This window comes from Leptonychotes weddellii, chromosome 3, assembly GCF_054177405.1.
Source record: "Leptonychotes weddellii isolate Sample4059 chromosome 3, ASM5417740v2, whole genome shotgun sequence".
Classification (NCBI taxonomy): Eukaryota; Metazoa; Chordata; class Mammalia; order Carnivora; family Phocidae; genus Leptonychotes; species Leptonychotes weddellii.
Window position 1 is genome coordinate 74796679 of NC_138371.1, and position 18077 is coordinate 74814755.

Sequence of the window (18077 nt, forward strand, 5' to 3'; positions counted from 1 at the left end):
GAATAGTAAGAGTGCAAAGAACACAGGCAAATAAGCCGTATCTAAGAGATTACTCAAGTAGATTGTAAGGCAAAATTTAAAAATAAAGCTAAGTATGAAAAGATTCTTTGATTTTGTCTTATTTTTTCCGAAAAGAAATCTAAGAATAAGGTAACAACTCTATGACAAACGCCTGCCCTGCCCCACTCCCTGAAACATACTTTTCTGTGTTTCTAGTTTGTAAATACAGGAGTTGTCATCAGAAATGGTGCACGTCTGTATCTAACAATGGCAACACATTCTGCTGACGATTCCATAATACAGTGTCATTTCATCATGGTGTGAAGTTACTTGTGTTTATTCAGAATCATCTCCCTGAAGTACGAATTTCAGGTAGAATGACTTCATCGCAATAGAAAACAATTTTTTTTGTTCAAAGATTAACATTATATCAAACGTTTTTAAAATGTTGAGAATACCCTGCAAAGTCAATGAGAGCACAATAGGGTATAAATAGGCAATACAATAATTTAAAACACTATATACTCACTTGTGATTGCAAGCAACCCATGCCTACTCCTTGCCTACATGTCTGCTTATAACGAATTAGTTTCTCTTCACACTGGAAGAATAATGAAAGTCGGAGGCACCATAGCGTAATGGTTAGGAACCCTCTGGATCCAAACTATCTTAAGAACCTTTGCCAAGTGACAATCATTCGGTTTCCTCATTAGCAAATGGGGACCACAGTGTCTGCCCCATAGGGTTGTTGTATTATGTATATGTGTGTTGTTTTCTATATATGGGTAATATATGGACACCTATTACTGAGTACTCCTATATAAAGCACCTCTTCCTGACAGTAAGAAGCATTCAATAAAATATTAGTTACTGTTACTCTTGCTATTGTTACCCTTGTGTTAATATCCAAAGGCCTTTCTCTAACTTTTAAGCTTCTTCCCACAATGAAAGAACAACCCTGAATTTGTCAATCTTAGCAGGACAGACTAGACTCTTCCATTAAGAACTATAGTTTTAAAGTATCTGCACTGCTACCACAAAAGGCTTTAGAGGAGGCAACAAAGATAAAAGCTAGGTATATTAAGACAAAAGAAAAAACGGATTCTGTAACTCTGGAATGAGGAAGATCCACTGTGCAGATACAGTGGCGGAGCCTGAATCACCAAACCCAACCAGGACCAGAGCGGCACACGAGGCATTAGCTAGAGGGGTGTGAAGCAAGAGACAGGGATGAAGAAAACAGCATAGATCTATACCACCAATGGACTCAAACAAAACATAAGAACAGCTCAGAGGTGCATTAGACCAGGGTTTTATGAGGTCAGCTCCCTTTAAAAGAGAAACAAGTCAACAGTAAACCAATTATTTGAAATCTTGATTCGCTGCCTCTGAAAATTCACCAAACAAAATCTGAAATGATTACATGGGCACTCAAAGTAAGACAAAAATGAATCAGTCTGGTAATATACCTCTAAACAAGTCTAAAACCAGTATGCTATTCCTTCATTCTTCTCTTTGTTTTCTGATAATGTCAATGGGATATTAAAAGTGAACCAACGAAATTCTATTACTGGAATCCTCCACTAATACTACATTTCTGTAGTATCTTTATTGGCAAAAGATCTCCTTTATGTTCATTCACTGGAATTCCACCCCTCCGAACAGACAGAAGGACTGCTGTACCATGAGTCCCATTCCTCAGATGAGAAGGCAGACAAAAGGACTAATCGCTTTCCTCAGTATCACGAAGAACCACCCAGAAACGTGGTTTGTGTTTTCGGACTATTTCTGAATTACAATAATCGAGCCAGTTGCACCTTTTACAAAATATGCGCAGATGAGAAAGATGCAATAACATACCTGTATTGGAAATATTTTCACAGCCACGTACTCATTGAGCAGCTGGGCTTTCCACACACAACCAAATCTTCCCCTTGCTTTCACTTCTAATAACTGCAGTGGCTTCAAACCTAGTAACGGAGAAGGTGGGGGTGGTCCTGGGTCCTACAGATAAACAATAACAGTAGTTATCAGAAAGCAGCACATGATACAGATCAATGCTAAATATGAGAAAAAAAAAGTGAGTATACTGAGGAATCAATTGACAGAAACAGGAAACACATACAAATGACACTAACGTCAATCTTACTAAAACTGAGTTCTCAAGCATTACTAGTTATTTATAGTGATCGTAAGGCAATAAGGCAAGCCACTTGAATTGAGAGTTTTCGTAATGATATTCGGCACTATTGCTATATAAGGACAGCAGTAGAAATGACCTCAAATCATTTTGAGTCAGTCTCACTAATTTTCTGGACTAAGATCTTCTGTAACCTTTAGGATATTATTAACAGTATTTCAACGGTTTCATCACGTTGGTACTTCATTAGAAGATGAGGATTTTAAAAGTGCCAGCAACAGCAAATTACAGCTATTTCTCAAAGGAAAACAATCCTCAAAATCCACTACTTTCTCCAATGACTGTTTATCTTTAAATCTTTTCTTCATTAATCTCAGAAATGCACAGTCATTCTCAAATGCATTGCAGATTAAGTGTATAAAATACAAAGCACAAAAATATGTTAATAGCCAAACTTTTCTGTTCATTCTAATTTTTCAACCTACTAACAATCCCTTTGCTTATAATTACCTCCCCAAATTGACCTGAGATAAAAATTATTAGTCTGATTGGCAAAGAAAGCAGAAATTATAATCCAGAAAATGAGTGTTCATCGTAATAGATGGCAAGATAAATGAAAGAAAAGTGTACTGCTATAGTTAATTTTGAAAATGGAGCAAATATAGTCTATAAATAGGGGTACAACATTTACAAAACACAAGAGCATCCTTCCTATACAAAGCAGAATGGCAACCCTCACTGGAAGCATTGTATCATTTCAGTATCTGCAACTAAAACAAGATGTAGGAAGCCTTTTGAAAAGCTTCCAGAGAAAAGTAATAAAAATGTATGAAGGGCTGCATAATGAGTATTACAAAGAACTAAAATTTCTGTGGCAAGGGCAACAGACACTGTGACACTGAGTGGCATCTAAGTCGCTTGGAAATAGTATGTCCTCCTGTATCACGGCATCTCTCTCTTCCTTTCCTCCCTTTTTTTTTTTTTTAAAGATTTTATTTATTTATTTGTCAGAGAGAGACAGAGCACAAGCAGGGAGAGTGGCAGGCAGAGGGAGAAGCAGGCTCCCCGATGAGCAGGGAGCCCGATGTGGGACTCGATCCCAGGACCCTGGGATCATGACCTGAGCCGAAGGCAGCCGCTTAACCGACTGAGCCACCCAGGCACCCCCTTTCCTCCCCTTTTAAGAAAAAATCCCCTCTTCTAATGCCCCAAGACTGTCAGTGCTCCCTTTGGGTGCTATTCAGCCCACTGGTGTCACTCAAGATTTTAAACAGTTGACACCTGCATTAGAAAGACCCTCAAAAATAGAAATACTGCAAGGTATTAAAGAGGACAAAGGTGCAATTTCTTTGTAGGCAATCCTTTACAAAATGGCTTGAGAATTCCTACTTCAAAATAGTATGATAAACTAGAAAACTTCCTGTGACTCATTTCAACCTCAGATATTTATTTTTAAAATGTCTACAAAAAGATGCTTTGCCTTCACACATTCAAAAGACAAAAGGTTATAGTAGAGCTAAAGAGTGTTGTAGTTTAACAGAGTGACGAGTCCAGAAAGTCAGATACAAATCTTAAAGAAGTATGGCCCCTAAAGTTATGATTCTCACTGGAAAGGGACACAAGACTCTAGGCAGAGGTTTTATCAAACCTAAACCCACCCTACCTCATTGCTCGACCGGTCATTTATAACTGTAATAAGAGATGCTACTGACAGGAGCAGGCTGCGGATGTGGATGTGGAGACGGGAGAGAAAAAGGTGGGAAACTAGTCTTTTAGAGGCAGAGGAAAGCACTCATGCTCAAAGTCCAAGAATTATTACATAACTGCATAAAATAATTATGCTAACAGAAAAAAGTTCAATCTGAAAAAATTTAAATAACTACGAAGTTAAGAATCAATGATTCCCCTTCTTTAGAACTAAGTCAGAAATGTCGAGTTTTCAAAGCAGGGATACCAAAAATTTAAGTATGCAGATAAGAGCTGAAAGCTCAAGAGGCAAAATAACCATGTAAAGAAGAAAATGGCTCTTGACTTAAACATTAAGATGTTTAATAACTTTTAATATAAACTGATAATGCCCCTCGATAACATATGACATTACCCATTCTCTGTTCTAAGGCGTACCAACCACATGGGTATGATTCAGTCTATAAAACAGGATTCAGAGGACTTAATCCACATCTCAAATTAAGACTATGTCACCAGTTCAAAATACAATTTTAATATAATACTAACCTTAATTTTAGGAAACATACAATAACTTTCAATGTCTATATTTAGAGGGAAAAAGATCACCGAATATTTTCCAAAAGCACAAATAAACTCCAAGGTTCCCATAAGTTTCCAAGTCTTTGTTGGGCAAGTTTCTAAGCTACCGTTATCAGTAAAAAATCTTAGCTCACTCTCCTAATGATACTACCATTCTATTCAGCCTTCTATCATAACAGCCTGAAACAGACTGTTGTTAAAAGTAAGAAGAATACTGGCGAATTTTTAAAGGGTGAGGAAAATGTCTACAAAGGCACACTCCTACAGAATGTCAAACTTTTAGAAATGGTATGTGGTTTTAAGTAATATTCTATAATACTTAAAAGATGAGACTCAAAAACAAGTAACTAAAATACAGACCATAACTTTACAAAATACATAATGCCAATATGGATTTTTGCTTTTTTAATGAAAAATTACTAGAATATCCTCTTCCATACTTTTCAGCTCTTCATTAAATTTATAGGAAGCTTTAACTGCATCTCTAATATCTGGCTTTTACTTATCCTATCATCTGAGACTATCAAATTATTTGTAGTTTATGAGCATCATTATACTAACTTACCCACAAAAAACTCAATGCAGTTTACCCTTGAACAACATGGGTTTGAACTTTAGGGGTCCACTTCTATGTGGATTTTTTTCTAATAAATACAGTACAGTCAGTACGGTAAACGTATGTTCTCTTCGTTAAGATTTTAATAACATTTTCTTCTCTCTCATTTACTTTACTGTAAGAATATACTACATCATACATATAACATACAAAATATATGTTAATCAGCCATTTGTGTTATTAGTCACAAAACTCAGTAGTTAAGTTTTGGGGGAGTAAAAAGTTATACACAGGTTTGTGCACGGCATTGGCACCCCTAAGCCCTGCATTGTTCAAGGGTCAACTGTACCTGATTCTAGGAATAAAGATTTATACCTTTAAAATATATCAACACCTGGCGAGACAAATTTGGGCTTGAACTTCATAATGACAGCAACATTCTGATATTATCATAAAACATGACTTTGCCCTGCTACAACAGAAAACCAGCTTTGGGGGATCAACTGCGAGGACTGGGGAATTCCTGAAAACTTTTCCTAAGTCTCTAGTTCTCTTGCAATCCCCACGCTATTTTGCACAGTTAAGAAGACATGCAGTAGAACGTGCCTCCACTTAGATCTCTTCTTTACCCATTTGTATATGAAAATTACGGCATCAGGAGACATCATGTTTAGAAACAACAAATGGCAATCACTGAAAATCGTGCCCCCATCCCAACACTGCTACCCAGTAGGATTACTATACTCAAGACTGGAATAAATTAGCAGAAGTGAAGAGCTGCTAAGTAGTCTATGATCATTGTACTTCTTCTGAGTTCTCAAGTGAGAAGGGTAAATTCTAATCTAAAAGCCTTCAAACTCTAGAGAGCAAAAGATCAACTTATACTTCTCTAGCCAGCCCATTTGCTAAGGAGGCTAAAGATGAAAGAAACTATCCGAAAATATAGATTTCACATTAAAGGATAATGGGTTTCACCAGAAAGTCAGCTCCTGGTATAAATGAGCATATGCTGACATTAAGCTAGTGACATACTAGCCATTAGGTGTTAACATCTAATCAACTAAGTTTCTACATTCCAACTCAGATAAGTATAAATGTGGTTAACAACTCTTTGAAAACCAAAAACTATTACTGTGGCAAATCAATCATGTTTTTAATACTAAAAGTGGTAAAAAAAGAAAAATTCGTAACACAAATTTATAAAGGATGCACAATAAAGCAACAACAACAAAAATCTAAGAAAAAAATGTTTAATATGCATCCACAAAAAGTTCCACAACCATAAAACAAACATCAATGCATCTTACCTCTATCATTATATGAAAGGCGTGCTTGTGAAGAAAAAACACAGGCAAAAGAAATTACGATTTATATCCAGAATGAAATGAAAAATGACACATCAGTTACAAAAGTGAAGGAAGGAGAATAATGATTTAGCTTTTTAAAAGTTGGCAATGATCCAATGTATCATATTTTTAAAATAAGAACTGGGAACACTTTCCTTATAAAGGGAGGAAAGTAGTATCAAACAAACAAAAAACTTGGATATCACCTTTCAGATGAGGGGCATTATCGTATAGACAACTCTAGTATGACCCCAAATTACCTGATCCAATGAACTTCAAGCTAGCAAACTACACCGAGTCTTAAATAATTGTTACTTGTTTTTCTAAGAAGTTCTAGAGTCTAAACTGGATGAGTAAAACAAGCAATTTAATTGAGAAAATACACGCTGGAATTGGCTTCTGGACACGAGAGGGCAGTATTGCCTTTAACAAAAACTAGAAGCAGCACAGAAGAAATTTTTACGTAACCAGAATAAGTTCCTCAGCCCACACTTTGGCAGTTGTTTTAAGAGTCCCTAAAATCTCCCATTTCCTGAACTGCTTTACTCCCTTTTCATGGAAGATATCATAATCAATTAGAAAAATGTTTCTAGTGTCTTTGTGTGTGCAACATAAACAATATACTAGGGTAAGAAAATAAAGACAGGGGAAGAATTAAAAAATGAGAATTAAGTAGAAACACAGTGACAGGCCAGGCCCATTGCTGACTTACTAGCCACATCGAGAGTGAAGAAGTCAAGCAGTGGTGGCCCTGGGAACAAGTATCCATACATATTTTTCAGTCTGAGGACACTCAGATACTGACAGAGAACAAGATTTTCATTTTCCCAGTCATCCTAAAATAGTTAGGGGCCTAAATTTAAAATTAAGAGAAATACTGTCACCAGTGTAAAAGAAGGCTTCAAATCCCTCCAATCACTGAGTATATCTGCCGTTTCCAATATTTCTACAATATTTATACAGAGAATAGCACTGACAAAAAAGATTTGATAACTCATTTATCTGTACCCGTAGTTTAACTAGTTTTGCTTCCTTCTTGATTTTCTCCTGTGATAATGATTCAGGATTATTTATAATTCATCGAAAAGGCTTAGCTAATCCTACTATCAAAACATCTTATCAGTACTCCAGAGTAAAATTCATCCCTTGAAAGAAATACATGCCAAATGAATAGCTAGACTTTAGCTTCCCAAGGCCTAGGTATCTCTCAGGTTTTGTTTTCATTACAGGTACTACAGAGATAACCCTGCCACTATAATGACACTATGCAAGTAGGTTCATGTATCTTCCCAAAAAGGTATCTTTGCTCAATATACTTCTCAATAAATGAACATTAGAGTAAGTCAGAGAATGATCAAGCTAAACAAGGGACACCAAGAACAGGCCTCAATGCGTAAACTATGTTATAAAACAAAAGGGTCAAAACAGAATCCAAAAAAATTAAATCACTGAAATACATGGATAACAAGTAACCAAATAAAACCATCTGAATTCACAACATGGAAAAATGAAACTTGAGTATCATGCACTATAACTGGAGAGAACAGTGAAAACCAAATCAGCACATTAATGTCAAGTAATTAGGCTGCTGGATGAGAAAGAGACTTGCTGCTTATTCCTTAAGGGCTAAAGAAATTTAACTGTGTTGCCAAACATCAGAAAAGAATGAATAGGACTTCTCCATTCACTCAACAAATCCTTATTGAGTGCCTAGTTGTGCTAGGCACTGACTACCCAGGTTCTCATAGTGCTTACTATAGTGTGGGGGAAGGAAGACTAGTCAAAGACACCACACTGATGGATGTATTATTATAAAATAAGAGCAGTAAAAAGGAATTCAGTATCCTGAGCACCTGTAAGGTGAAAGCGGACTTCCAAGGGCATGTTAAGTAAGAGAAGATCTTCCTGAGGAGAGGATCCTTGAAAAATGGAGTAAGTACTCGAGGGAGACAGATTAGGTGGGAAAATGGTACTGGGATGCATCCTAAATTTCTGACTTGTGCCACCGAATGGTTACTGGTTCTATTTACTGAGAACCAGGTTTGGAGAGATCATTACCACGGAATGTTAAGTGCCTGGAGACATCTAAGTGCTGATGGTTAGTAGGCAGTTAGATGTACAGAACAGGAACACAAAGAAATCTTTCTAGAAATATGGATTTTGGTTCATTTATATACTATAAACACACATAGATGACATATACTATAAATTCTCTCTTATTTACTATTTAAACCATTCTAAAATTTATATATACATATATATTTTTCGATAACTCACTAAATATCTTCTTAGGACTACCAAGATTTAAGGACTCCCACCCCAAAGTATTTGAAAACTGACAAACTCTGAATTTGTTTCATCTTAGTCATCTAATTATCTCATGCTCTAAGAAATTTTACAATTGCTAATTTTAAAAAAGACTATTGCCAAGCAGACTGAAATAGAATCTATAAAGAAATAATATAGTGTGTATATCAGAACAAATGCTTCTGAGCTAGGGAAAGCATGATATTATACATTAACATATGCAATAATATTGATACTGCCAAATGCACAGCCATCATTCTATCCAATTAGATCTTCAAAATTCCATTGTGATATATCAACTCCTACTTCCTCCGTTTTCCTCATCTAACTCCTGAAAGCAAGGCAAAGACAGACCGAGGTGGAGGAAACAGGATTCTGAATAAGTTCCCTAAGAATAAAGTAGCTCCTCAAGGTAGCTAGCAATGGGGTTTAAAAGTCTGAACAAGATGTAAGGGATATCCATTCTCCTTCTGGCCACTGCTCAGAAGCATCAGGTTTATTAGTGAGGACAGAAGAAATTTTATTTATTTTAGCATTTGTATTCTGCAAGTAAAGCTGAAAAAAAAGGAAAAGGATCATGTTATACATTATAGAAATTGATGTGATAAAATGATTACGTTTATCTACAAGGCTTTATGTACTTACAATAAAAACTATTTTAAATTTACATACTCTGATTCCTCCCTTTATCCTACTTTAGGTTTTTATGCCCCCCCAATTATTTACTGAAATAAGCCATTCTATTAAAATTACTTCAATGAATAATAATCCTTGGGTCTAAATGGCCAGCCTTCACCACTCAGCAGACTGACACTAGGCCGACACTTCACCTATCTGTGCCATGATTTTCTTATCTATGAAATGGACTTAATAAAACAGAACCTATATCATGGGGTGTTGAAAGATTAATCAGTGTAAAGTGCCCTGTGTAGTCCTTGACAGAGTACTCAAAAAGAAATCTTTCACTGCACTAATTTCAAAGTATTGACATATAAATATATATTTACAATGGCTTTAATAAATAGGATACCTTTTGAGTACAATTTTGAAGTTGCAACTCTGTTAGCAATAACAGCTAACATGTTTTGAGCACTTAACATTAGATAGGCACCCCCGGTGGGGCTCCCAGTCACCATAGAACTGGAGTCAGACCTTTCTCCTCTTCTCCTCCACCTTTGACCAAAATTGCTGATGCAATTCATTTCCAAGCTGCACAAACGACCAACCAACCTATTTTTTGTTCACCCACATATTTATTAACTGTGGGCTTCAAAAGGGCCAGCCAGAACTGTCCCTCTGGAGCTTGCCAATACCCAGCAGCATGATGCCTGGCACACAGCACGAACTCAGGCATCAGGTGAGTGGGTCAGCTGAAACCAAACCGACAAACGCCAACACCCGCCAGCCTATGTGATACAAGCAGCTTTCACTAACAAATGAGCTCAGAAGATGTGACGGTGATGAAGTAGCTAGGAATGAAGGAAGAAATCTACAGTGAGGTCCAGGAAATAAAGAACTGAGAGAAAAGGACACTTTTTCCTATCGTCCATCTCCTCGCCAGACAAGAAAAAGGAGAAATTATGTATTCTGTTCTATATGCATCAGTCCCATTTGTAAACTGGAAGATGGGGCCATCCACAGTCCAAAGGAAAACTGAACTCAAGATTTTAAAAATTAAATGGAAGTCATCTTTAGAAATAAAGTGCTTTCATTATTAACTTTAATATATAGCTTTAACTTGTTTTAAGCTTTGGATAAAGCTTTTAATTTTTTTTTTTTTTCCCCTTCTCCCCTTCCTTTCCTTTTTGCTTTTGGACACGGAATTTCAGCAAATCTCCAAGTGGGCCTGTCCATGCATTTGCTAAGTAAAACAGCTCATATACGCCTAAGAGAGTAATTTTTTGTCAAGCTACAAGTCTACAAATAATTTATGACACTTCTCCCCACAATTAGTTTAGAAATATACATAAAACTAAGTCGTAATTTAAGCTGTAACAAAAATAATCACACACAAAGGTGGAACACAGAAGTAAAGAGACTTTTGTAGGAGCCCTGCACTATTTCTTAGGCATATACAAAAAAACAAAAACAAAACAGAAGGATGCTCAACTGCAAGACAAGAGCATTATATCACCATACTTTAAACATGCTAAAATAAAGTAAGACAGTAAAAAATATTTGTGAAATGTAGGTTCCAGGTCTTAGCAGAAACCTAACACCAACTCTAAGCTGATAAAACATAAAGTTCTGATATTTCATGAGCATACATTAAAGCTCCACTAAATTTCACTTAAGAACACATCATTTAATCAGAATGAGATTGAAAAGTATTGAGCTGAAAAGCTGTCCTCAGTATACTGTTAAATTAAAAGAAAGCAATTGTGAAATAACATTCTGTAGTTTATAAAAGGGGGGAAAAAAGCATATACTCAAACAAATGAGATTAGAAAGAGGTGCCAAAGGATACATACCAACCTGTTAAAATTGATTATCTCAGGAAAGTGATAAAGGGAAAAAAAGAAAGAACAAATGGTTCTATCTCCTTTTTTTGCACACACTTCCTTCTGTATAATTTGTCTTATTATAACAGGCAAGTATTTGAAATTAATTCTTAAAAAGAAAAAAATTTAAAAGGAAAGAAAAAGTGAGTCCACCTATTTCAAGATGTGCTTCGATAGATGTGATACTCATTTTGCAAGTATAACTTAATATTAGCATATTAATACTCATTTAATTTTAGTAAATTTCTCCTGCATCCTCCACAAATAGGTAAGCAGTACCTTTTCCTAAACTGACTTGGCTGAATGATGCTATGCTACCCTTTCAGTATCTTATTAATTTTAAATGGGTACATATATAGACTCATGTTCAACAGGAAATCCTACACAGCATTTTCACAGATGGCTCGGTTTCTCAGTGGATAGTAATTTGACATAGCATGAAATGACAACCTATTATTACTTTAATATTAAGATCAGCAGGATTATTTTGTGTGCCCAAATAAGCATCCCAAACATCTGAAAGTCTTCACTCTTCCTCAGACCAAAATCAAGACAAAATGTCATGATGTAGAGAACTGAGGAGACTGATGTCATTTAAGTAGGCATTACTGTTGCAATACTATAGTGCTACTTAAACAGCCTTTAAAAATGAACAAGAAGTTAACTTTATACCTTGTTAAAGGTAGGTAATTTCTAGCCCCTAAAATCTGCTTTCTTATCAAGTGTTTTTTATCAGCATAAATATAGATCTTATTAACAGGAAACTTCAGCTCACATATGGTTTTGAGAGCGATGCACACACTTTTACTGAAACCACATTAACTCTAACCACAGTAAGACTTCTTAATCACAGAGTCAATGCATCCATTCCCTCCTATTCTTGACTCACCAGCACTAGAAAAACCAGTTTGTGTTCAGTTTACTCACTGCAGGTTACAAGAGCAAATTCCTGTATGTGGAAAAACAATTTCAGCACAGGTAAAAGAAAAGGACCTAGGGGATGCAAATTAAAAAGATGCTTCAAGCTTGTGATTCCAAAAAGAACTGAATACTGGCACTGTCTTACGAAAGCCTGGAATACTTCAACTTATTTTACCCTAAAGAAATATGGCCTCTAGATTTATCTTAAAACTAAGCTCTAAAGCTCTTTATTAAATGAATGCCTGGGCATGCTGCATTATCATCTCAGTATAACTCTAAATGCAACAAAGTCAAATTTGGCAATTCATCACTTACAGAATGGTTATATGCACAAACACTGTGTGAATACAGCAGTGATTTACAACACACAGCTGGTCTTCAAGGAGCTTACAGTCAAGTGGGAGATTGGAACATGTACACAAATGACTAGAGCCTCTCTCAACTGTTATTCGTCTGAATCACACAAGACAGAAACGGACTTCAACACTATCTTCTCAATTCTTTTAAGGACAGTACATAACTAATACCATTCTAGATGCGTATGATGGATGGCTTAGGGTGTAATGGGAGGAAAGAATAAAAAGGTAAATGTATGGAGGTATGGAAGCCCCCGTGTCATACTCCCGACTTTGTATTCTTTGCTGTGGATCACTGAGAGCCCTCAAACAGTTTTAAAAACAGAAGCAACATAATCAGACATGTAAAATGCCCTTCTACAGCAATAGTATAGATGGAGAAAGAGAGAGAAGACCAGCTATGAGATTACAGAAATAATCTCAGCCTCAGATGTAATAATGTCCTGAACTACAACAGGATCAAGAAGGATGAAAAGGTGGGGCGCCTGGGTGGCTCAGTCGTTAAGCGTCTGCCTTCAGCTCAGGTCATGATCCCAGGGTCCTGGGATCGAGCCCCACATAGGGCTCCATGCTCCGCAGGAAGCCTGCTTCTCCCTCTCTCACTCCCACTGCTTGTGTTCCCTCTCTCACTATGTCTGTCTCTGTCAAATAAATAAATAAAATCTTTAAAAAAAAAAAAAAGAAGGATGAAAAGGTGAATGAATAGGACTTGGTAAATGACAGGGCCAAAAAAAGTAGTAGCTGTCTCCCAGCCTTTCATCCAGGGTGACGGGGAAGACAATGTTAGAAACATAACAGTTATAGGTTTATAATGTTAGAAATGTTAACAGAAACATATGCTAGAAACATAATAGTTATAGGTTATAAAGAAAGAAGAATGGCTTCAATTAAAAAAAAAACAGCAAAATTACTTTTTCCATTCCTCTTACTATGCTAGATTTGAGAATTAATATTTTTTACTGGTTACTAAGAGCCGTAAGACCAGATTTTAAAGCATGTATATCCTTAGATCATTTCTTCACAATACTAACACCAGAAGAAATTCTAACTTGGTGTCTTAGAAATAAAGAACCCCATAATTTTGCTGTCAGAACCAGCTTAGTAAGAAGATATATGTGGGTATCTCTTGTCTTCCAGGATGCCACAGACTGATCTTTTACCCCCCAATGAGAATAAAAGACTGAGATCAGACCAACGAATGGTCACAGTATACATAACTTTAGCTTGTTCTGCGAGATCCACTATAAATTCTCTTCAAGTATAGCGCTTATTGTAGGAATGACTTGTCAATAAGATATTACCACATGATAAGACTAATGTCATAAAACAGACCAGTTAATTCACAAACCAGCCTTTAGCCAAAGCTTTAAGGAAAAGTTTCCCTAAGAAAAGGAATGAAAAATTTCATGTCACTGTCTAAGTGTTTGAAGATATGGAGGAAAAATGTTTCAGAAATCCATAAGAACGTAAGATCTTTTCCTAACTAGTCTTGGGAATTAATGGGGACATGAATATGGAGTGAAATACAGAAATCACCTTAAGAATTCAAATGTATGTCTCCCTTACTTATTACTCCTGTCCCTCGTAAAAGTAAGCATTGGCACTATCAACTCAGCAGCACAGGAATCCTTACCTACAACCCAATCATGCTGATAAACCTTATTCTAAAATGTGCTAAAAAATTTTGTTAATGGAAAACACATGAATATGCCCTTGGATATATCCATGACTTTTCTTTTTTGTCCTATGTGAGAGACAATGTGATATTACTGCTCATTTTAGTAGTCAAACTTTTCAACATCCAAAGTAGAAAAATAAATCAGCCCACAGAATGATTTTGAAATGGCAGGAATGTTTACTGAATTATCTAAAACACCAGAGACATCGGCTTTCTGGGGGAAAAAAAAAAAAAGAGGCAGAACAGGATAAACAGCAAGAAAAGCAAAGCTTTAGTTCAGATTCCAGCTCTGACACTTGTAAGCTTTGCTATGTCTCAATTTCTTTATCTATAAAATGGAAATTAAAACTACATAAACAACCCTGTGAGGTAAAGTGAAATCAGTGCTTTTCACACCTGGCTGGTCACCACAATCACCCTGAAAACTTATTAGAAACATAGTATCTCAGGCCCCACTCCATACTTACAGGGCTGTGGCCCACGAGTTCGTATTATTTAATAAATTCCAAAGATGAGCCTTATATACTGGTCACAATTTAGAAATCATGGGGAAAAAATTATGTATTTTATGTTTTTACATATTCTTATATAAAACTTATGTATTTATACATATGTGCAACCTACCAGTACCCTAGTACACTGTAAGTGTTCAAATAAATGCTTGCTGTTATTATCAATTATGTTGAAATTGGAGATAAAACTGGGCATTTTGTAATAAGATGGGCACTAAGCAGTTGCAGAACTACTTTGTATAAACCTCTCACCAAAAATGAGACTTAAAGCATGACACTATACTGTTTGAGACACAGTGAGAGATGACATAAATGAAGTTCCAAATTGATGACAACCCCTCTTCTACAACACAGTTCATGACAGGAAAAAAACCACAGTTAGGCATGTTTTATATTTCTCCTAACAAAGCTTGACGATTCCAGATCATTCCATCACAAAACCTTAAATCTAGTTCTCATTTTTTCAGTAATTCATACAATGTATGCAAATTTACCACAGAGCAATTCAAGTGCTAAATAAATGTGTACAATAACTTTAACATGGCAACAAATATCTAAAATCCACAGAAATGGACTGTATCTTTCCATTTTAAAAGTCTAAATGCTTGAATTAATTAGCATTTCTAAATAAAGTAGCCTCATATATAGGATACTGAGCCCTCTAAAAAAAAGTCCAACCATACCTTTGTGCCAATATTCTATGAATATCAAAATTATCTATAAGAATACATTATTTTTAAAGTTCTATTAAAAAAACAACAAATTTGTTTTTAAATTTAGTTTCCAGTTTTTTTCTTTCGTAACACAAATCTAGGGTAAATTCAGACACTACTCTAAGTACTAAACATTCTCTCTTCTAAATACAGAAATAAAATAAAAACTAGTTACCACCTAAAGAAGACAAAGTAGATCCTATGGCCATTTGGAATAAGCTACATATATTTATTAGGTGCTAAAATTTTTATTTTTATAATACTTTCAGAGATAATTTTTAATAAATCCACAACTTAGTTACTAATGTTTAAAAGTTAAAATATTTCAGCTGCACAAAACAGTGTTTACCTAATTTACCAAATAAGGTATTTTACCTTTGGGTTTATTTCTCCATATACACATCTTACAAAGATTATGTGGATCAATTATCTAATGCTAACAGATTGCTGCAAGTACTGAGAAAGAAGTATGTTATGTAAATAAAGCTTACAGGGAAGAAGTTGTTTTGGTCATTAAATTATAGGACTCTACCATTCTTCTATCACGTTTTAACCATTAATCCTAGTGGTATTAGAGAAACAAAGTTAAACCAAGAGATCCAGAAGGCCAAGGTAATCTGATCTTAAGAGTTAAAAGAAACACAGGAAAAACTAGAGTTTAAAGATGTCTCACACAACTACAGTTTTCACCTTTCCACAGCCTGCAATATATTAACTACTTATATTAAAAGAGCTTGTAAACCACTGTACCAGTGCCAACTGTCTACATGATAGAGAATGAGGAAAATTTCATTAATTTAATCTGATTACCCACCATATCTACATTTTCAGGTAGATTCAGGGTCAGGAGAGGGAGAATCAAGGGCATTAAAAAAGTTTTTGGTCTTAAAAGAAAAAAAGCTTTTAGTCTTCAGTACACACTTGATATGCTGCAAAAAAACCAAAACAAAACAAAACAAAAAACCCAAACTAACAAAACAAAAACAACACTTGGAACTACCAATACTAACTGAAGAGAAGCACTGCTCATCTGCTCCTCTTCCCAAAAACATTTTTTTGGATATACCTTCCTGATGCCTTTGTGAAACCTCTCTTTTCCACACTTTCCTGATTACCTTACTAAATCCCTCCCTATGATTAAAAGGATATTTTGGCAAGTAGACTTGAAAAAGGCACAAAAATTTAGGAATGGGAGAAAGAACAGGAGGGAAAGAATGGGTTATGGTATCACTTCTCCACCATCAATTACTTCTCAAGAAACAAAGCAGGGTGAATCTCACACTTGAAAGCCCTACAATGACAGTAAAACTGTCCAAAGAACAGAATACCCCTTGTTCTACTTTACCTTAACTCCTAAGTGAGAGAAGTTTAGGACACAGCAAGTCAATAAGTTCGGAAAATTAGCCATGGCTGCCATAACAATAAACATTCAAAAAGTTAACACCAAAAGAAAATGATTTATAGCAACCCAGTGGGTTTCACCACAGTAATATTTCTTTAAAATATACAACTTAAAACAGCACAAAGTACAAGACAATAACTTACTTGAGTTGGAACAAGTACAGGAGGGTAGGCCATCTTATGATGCCTATACACCCAAAATGCACAAATAACAATCCCCGCAATCAACATAAGTGGCACCAAGGAATAGAGCAATATGTTGTAATAGGGTGGCTTAGGTGTAACTGGGTTCGAAGTTGCTGTGGAAAACGGAAGGAAAAAAACAATTCAGATTTGGTCTACAAAATTCCACAATAAATATTTATTATAGTATCAAATTTTAGGAGAAAAATAAGAGTAGGAGAAAGTAGGAGTAAATTATTCCATCAACACAAATATGCTTTGTTTTCAGGGTACTAGTCAAACAGACCTATGTATTTTCCCTGTGAACTTACGCTGTGTGACTTCCATCTCCGGAAAATAAGAAAACCTTTCGTTACACATATTGCCCTCACAGCAACAAAAATACACTTCAGGGCTGTCTTTTTTTTCTATACAATCAGTCCTATAAACAAACAAAGGAGAAATAATTAAAATCAACATTAAACTGAATCTACGATGGGTGTTTTTCTAAAATTCTCAGAGATAAAATAATGAAAAAGTCATTCATAGTCAGCTTCAAGATTCTTATTAATATCCAATGATCAATTCTTAAAAGCCAAAAACATTCCAGTAATCCTGTTACTAAATCTCATCAAAACAAAAACAAAACAGCTGCTTTTATAGTAATCACACTAGCTCCATGAGAACATTGCTTAAATTTGGTTTTTAATGATTAATCTAATTTTTTTTTTTTTTTAATTATTAGAAAAGCTTGAAAAGGAACATAAAGCCAATGAAGAAATTTGGTTTAGGAGTGCTTTCTCTTACAGGAAATACAACTTTCCCATTGCATAAGTACAAAACTGAACACTATAAATAAAACTAGGTGTGTGTGTACACACCAATACATCCATATATACATATATATATATACATATAAATACACATACACAAAATAATGCAAGTTCCTCTCATGGCAGAACCTATCTCAACATCAGAGACCCAAGCTTAATTCCCAAGCTAGGTTTGGGAATTAAGAGTGTCATTTTTTGGAGTAGATTTAAATTCCCTAAACAAAATGAACAGGGTTGGAATAACCAACAAATGGAGAACAATATGTAACAACGTACAGAACCTAGTAACTCAAAAACTGATACGAGTTAGGTTGACTGAGGAGGTGAAGAGACAGGGATTTAGCTGCTAGAACAAACCCTAATCAGCTGCTAAGAAACTGCTA

At 35.5% G+C, this 18077-nt stretch overlaps 1 protein-coding gene across 1 annotated transcript in view; it reads right to left on the minus strand.

Annotated features, from left to right (window-relative positions):
* The window catches only part of ACVR2A (activin A receptor type 2A), an 83142-nt gene that overhangs the window by 14712 nt on the left and 50353 nt on the right, over positions 1–18077 (minus strand). The window contains exons 3-5 of the mRNA XM_006727673.3: positions 17194–17303; positions 16844–16998; positions 1861–2004 (exon numbers count right to left, since the gene is read on the minus strand). Of these exons, the coding sequence (XP_006727736.1) occupies positions 1861–2004; positions 16844–16998; positions 17194–17303 (409 nt within the window). The remainder of the gene's footprint in view (positions 1–1860; positions 2005–16843; positions 16999–17193; positions 17304–18077) is intronic.